This window comes from Emiliania huxleyi (genome assembly GCF_000372725.1).
Source record: "Emiliania huxleyi CCMP1516 unplaced genomic scaffold EMIHUscaffold_5, whole genome shotgun sequence".
Classification (NCBI taxonomy): Eukaryota; Haptophyta; order Isochrysidales; family Noelaerhabdaceae; genus Emiliania; species Emiliania huxleyi.
The window spans coordinates 403,475-408,533 of NW_005198244.1; the positions used below are offsets into that span (position 1 = coordinate 403,475).

Here is a 5,059-nt window from a genome sequence, read left to right on the forward strand (position 1 = left end):
CAACGCCGGCCAGGGCCTGTGCATCCCATGCCCTCATCCCCTCAGCTCGGTCAACGGCAGCACCACCTGCTCGTTTTGCATGGAGGACTACTACTTGCTGACCTCGGCCGACCCGAACGACATCTTCACCTCCCCGACCGAATACTGCGAGCCCTGCCCGCCGAACGCTAGCTGCCCGGTCAATACCACCCTCGAGACCCTCGTCGTTACGCCCGGCTTCTGGCGTGCCAGCCCCTCCTCCGCCGTGCTGACAGAGTGCCGCTCCTTTGGCAGCGATGACAACGCCAGCAAGACGCGATGCGCCGGCAGTGAGTCGACAGGCGGCAGCGAGCCGACAGAGCGCCGCCGGAGGATGGAGGATTGGCACCCGGACGTTTACTGCGCGTCGGACTTTAAAGGCCCCGAGTGCCAGCTCTGCGCCGCGGAGAATCACTACCTCGTCGACGATGGGTACACCTGCGAGGAGTGCGCTCCGCGCGGCGCGGCGGCGGGTCGCATCATCGGCCTCGTCCTCGGCCTCTGCGTCGCGTGCGGCCTGGCGGCGTATTGCTACAGCATGGCGGACTGGCGGGAGAAGCCCTACATCGGCCCTATCCTCCGCTTCGCAGACCGCTCCGTCAAGTACTACGTCGGAGGCGGAATGACGGCCAAGGTCAAGATCCTGCTCGGATTCTACCAGATCAGCACCGTCCTGTCCTCCACCTACTCGGCGCGGCTGCCCCCAAAGTACACGGGCTGGACCGACACGCTGGCCAATGCGATCTCTATCGACTGGTCTGGCTTTTTCCTGCCGCAGCAATGCCTCGGCTACGACCTGCGACTCCTCGCCATCGCTCTCTCCCCCGTCGCCCTCATTACACTGCTAATGGTCGCGGGGATAAGCCTGCGGCTCCACCGCTGGCGTGCTGCCCCTGCGCCGCGCGAGAGATCGTGGTACGCGGAGGCGGCCCTCGGCCTGCTCGATCTCACGCCGGCCGGCCTCGTGCTCATCTTCTGCTTTGTGCCCTCCATCAGCGCCTCCATCTTCCGCTCCTGGTCGTGCCAGGCGCCCTCTCACAGCTGATGACTGCCGCTGCTCACAACCCCACCCCGCCGGCCTCAGTCCTCGCGATGTTCTGCTGATAGGCCTACACCATCTCTCCGCCCAACGAGCCCCTGCAGCAGGTCTCCTACATGCGGCAAGACGCGAGAGTCAAGTGCGGCACCGAGGAGCACAGGTCCATCACCGACCTCGCCACCGGCTTCATCGTCCTCTGGCCCGTCGGCTCGCTGGTCCTCTTCACGTCGCTCCTCGCCGCTTGCTACAAGCCGCTGCAGGCCAAGACGCCGAATGCTTTGACGCGTGCCACCGCCTTCCTCCACCGGGAGTACGAGAAGACCTGGTACTGGTGGGAGGCGGTCGAGCTGGCGCGCAAGCTCGTGCTCACGGGCTTCGTGCTGCTGATCCCGGAGGAGCGAGCCTTTGTCCGCCTCGTGGTGGCGACCCTCATCTGCTCCTTCTACGCCGTCGTGCTCGCCGTCGTGCGGCCCTACAAGCGGGTCGAAGACGACGTGCTGGCCGTCGCCACGAGCCTCGTCCTCCTCCTCCTCTTCCTCGGCACCAACTGGACCACCATCTTCCTCGGCATCGAGGAGCGGTACCCGCGCGCAGAAGCGGCCGCCGCCCTCCTCGGCTTTGGCAAACTCGATGTGATCGTCAACACGATGATCATCCTCGTCGCAGTCGTGCTCGTCTTCTTCTCGATCGGTGCCATCGTTGCCGCCCGCCGCGTCGCCAAGATCCCCACGATCCGGCTCGTCTCGACCAAGCAGCCCCCAGAGCTCACCATCGCGCAGGGCCTCACGTGGCACCTCTTCCTCTCGCACATATGGTGAGTCAAGCAGCTAGGAAGGGTGATGTCCAGACCGCAAAATCCAAACCTGCCCCTAACCATGTAGGTCGACCGGTCAAGACGCTGCCGGGGTCATCAAGAGCGAGCTGCAGCTGCTGCTGCCGAGCATCAAAATCTTCCTTGACGCGCCCACATGCTGCTCAGCCGCATTGCGTTCACAGCGACACGGCGCCTCTAAGCTGCGCATGCGTACTTAGGTGGACAATTTAGAGGACATCGGGGCGCTGGAGGAGTACATCCGGCGCACGCAGATGATCCTCTTCTTCCTCTCGAAGGGCTACTTCCGCTCTCAGGCGATCGCTCGCCGCCCTGCCACGCCTTCCCAACCCAACCCGAGCCGTGTCTCTCGATGCTCTTCGCGGCTCACCTCACGCCCCTCTGCGCGCGCCGCAGAACTGCCTCCGCGAGATCCGCTCGTCGCTCGAGCAGAGCAAGCCGATCGTCCTCGTCCAAGAGGCGGACCCTGCTAAGGGCGGGACGCTGGAGGAGCTGCGGGAGTCGTGCCCCGACGAGTTGCAGCCGGACATCTTTGACCAGGGCCGCACGATGACGACGTGGTATCGCATCGAGGAGTTCCAGCGCGTCTCGCTCAAGACCATCGCCGAGGCGCCCCGCCGTCGTCCACACGGCTCGTCCACCGCCCAGCTCATGGTCACCTGAACGTGTCCCGTGTGCTGACCAGGCGGTGCTCCTCTCCTCGCCCGGCTTCGTGGGGCAGGACGCCCTCGGCCTCTACGTGCCGGGCGAGCCGCGCATCCACTCGTTCGCCCTTGCGAAGCCCGTGACGCTCTGGGCCTCGCCGGCCAACGCGGGCGCGGCGGAGCTGGCCGACGAGCTCGCCGCCGCCTTTGCCGGCCTCACCGTCTCGACGGCCGAGGAGCCCTCTTTTGCTTCCCGAGCTTCTGGCCCCTGGTCCACTCGCCGCTCGGCGCCGCGCCGTGCCGGCGACGCGACCCACATGCTGCTCTACCTGAACGAGGACACCTTCGTCAGCGACGAGCGGCTGGCCGAGCAGGTCAGGCAGGCGCGGGAGGATAAGCTGAAGATCGTGATGGCGCACGAGAACGACCTCGACAAGGGCGGCGTGCCCTTCTCTCGCTTCTTTGAAACCACGCCGCAGGAGCGATTGTCTAGCACGACGTCATGTCGGCCATCCCCCGTTTCCCATGCCCCTCCACACACCCCCCCCCCCCTCCCCCTTCCACTGCACCGCAGGAGCTCATCGCCGGAGGCCTCTACAAGGACCTGGCAAAGTCGTGCTTCCCGGGGCGTCACCACGAGGCGGCGGCGGTTCCGCCCTCTGCGTGCCATTTCCCCCGCCTGACGCCCCGCGGTGTCGCTCTCTGCCTCTCCTAGGTGTCGCTCGTGCTCCTGGCAAAGGGCCTCGGCGCGACTCCGGTCCGGCCGACGGTGGACCTCCGCCATTGGAAGAGCCTCGTCTGCCGCGCCGTTGGCGGCCTGTTTGAGCGGACGGTCCGCGACCGCGGCGACGTCAGCGAGACATCGGCGGGGCAATCCGTCTAGCTGCAGCCATAGGTACAAGTCAGTCCACAAGGATAGGGGGTGCGCAGCGCCCCAAAATCCACCACTGTGGGATTTCGCGCAATCGCTTGACTCTGAAAAGCTCGCCTATCCCTGCGGTGAGCGCTGTGGTCGCCGCAGACTAGCTCCGACTTGACGGGGGCATGGAGACGTGATGCCTCCATGCCCCCGTCGAGTCAAAATCGACATGCGAGGCGATCTTTGGCCCGCCAGAGGGAAAGGCGGCGTTTTGGGCGACAAACAGCGCTGCGACCGCGAAGTGGCGGTGGACATGCTCCCATGTTGCCGACGCGGCGCCGGAGTGGCCGGCGCTGCTCACCATGACCACGACGGCTACTCTGATACTCCGGGCCGACCCGTCCTACCCGACGGTGGCACTCTTCCACGTCTCGCTCACGCTGAGAAAAATTCTGAAACGGCGTGCAGCAGAGTCGCCGACGAGTCGGTCCGCGTGCTTCCTCGTGTCCCGCACCGTTCTCACACATCCATAAACTCACTTTGGCCTCACTGAAGCGATGCCTCAATCCTGAATCCTCAGATTTTAGATTAGGGACGCTGCGCACCCTCTAACAAGGAGACGGGGGCTGTGTTTTTTCTATGAACAGACGCTGTCGCGCGAAGGACATCGCGCTGGGGAATGACCGTCTCCCCCGCCTTTGCCGAGCGTCCCTCCTCCGCGACACGTCGAGTAGTACAGGTATTCCGTGGGGGCGGTGTGTGTATTCTCGTTACAACTGCGTATTCTCGTATCACTGGCTCCGAGTAGAAAAAGAAAGAAACTCCGAGTGTCTAGTGTTTATTAGCTCCGAGTAGAGTTAGGGGGCGCTCCGCTGCTAGGGCGTAGGGGAAACCTGGAGCGCGGACTAACCCTCGGAGACCCGTGAAGCGTGATTACTTTAAGGCCCTTGCCCTGCCCCCTGCGAACGCGCACCGGCCCGGGGCTAGAGGGCTCTCGTGCCCGTAACCCGATGCCAATCATCCGGCCCGCTGGGTGCGCTCCTTAGCTCCCCGGCCCTGGATGTGAGGCTAATATGACTGCACTCCAAGTGCTCCAAGTTTGCGTCTGCACTCCAAGTGCTCCAAGTGCGTGAATCTCACGACACCGGGCCCATCCCTCCCTTGGGTTGTCTGTTTTCTTTTTTCTTTTTTTACCGGGTACGGGACTGGCACTACAAAGGACACTGCGGGCGGACCCTTTACGGCTCTACAGATCACAGATCACACAGCGCCAGCGGACGAGACAGGTTCTAATAGAAGCCGTCGTCCTCACAGAGAAGAGGCGTCGTCGGAAAAAGAATTTACGCTGCCACGACGGAAAAAGAATTCAGCGCGTAGTTCCCATCCCTCTTTTGGGTTGTACTTTCTTTCGAACTGTGACTGGCCTTTGGCGGCCGTGTCTAGGCAGTTCAGACAGTGAGAGCGAGCGGGCTCTCAGTCCTCGTCCTCGCCCTCCTCCTCCGGCTCCACCGTCTTTGCGAACTTGGGGTACGTGCCCGCCGTCGGGTCGGCGCCGGTCGGCTGGTTGTGAGAGTAGGCGGGCGTGACGTACAGCGGCTGCTCCTCGGCGATCTTTGCGTACCTGACCACACAGCGGGCGGGCGTGAGAAGGCCTCCCCCCCCCCCCC

General features: G+C 64.1%; 2 protein-coding genes across 2 annotated transcripts in view; one reads left to right on the plus strand and one right to left on the minus strand.

Moving 5' to 3' along the window:
- Nucleotides 1-640: 640 nt before the first annotated feature.
- Nucleotides 641-3,416, plus strand: EMIHUDRAFT_196983 (hypothetical protein; the record flags this gene model as incomplete). Its single annotated transcript, XM_005766941.1, has 8 exons — nucleotides 641-1,000; nucleotides 1,126-1,871; nucleotides 1,939-1,963; nucleotides 2,090-2,233; nucleotides 2,286-2,543; nucleotides 2,575-2,976; nucleotides 3,108-3,182; nucleotides 3,249-3,416. 8 exons carry the CDS (start codon nucleotides 641-643, stop codon nucleotides 3,414-3,416), a joined length of 2,178 nt encoding a protein of 725 aa, XP_005766998.1.
- Nucleotides 3,417-4,681: 1,265 nt separating this feature from the next.
- The window catches only part of EMIHUDRAFT_448126 (hypothetical protein), a gene marked incomplete at its 3' end in the record, with an annotated part of 4,915 nt that continues 4,537 nt past the window's right edge, over nucleotides 4,682-5,059 (minus strand). The window contains exons 7-8 of the mRNA XM_005766942.1: nucleotides 4,902-5,013; nucleotides 4,682-4,699 (exon numbers count right to left, since the gene is read on the minus strand). Of these exons, the coding sequence (XP_005766999.1) occupies nucleotides 4,682-4,699; nucleotides 4,902-5,013 (130 nt within the window). The remainder of the gene's footprint in view (nucleotides 4,700-4,901; nucleotides 5,014-5,059) is intronic.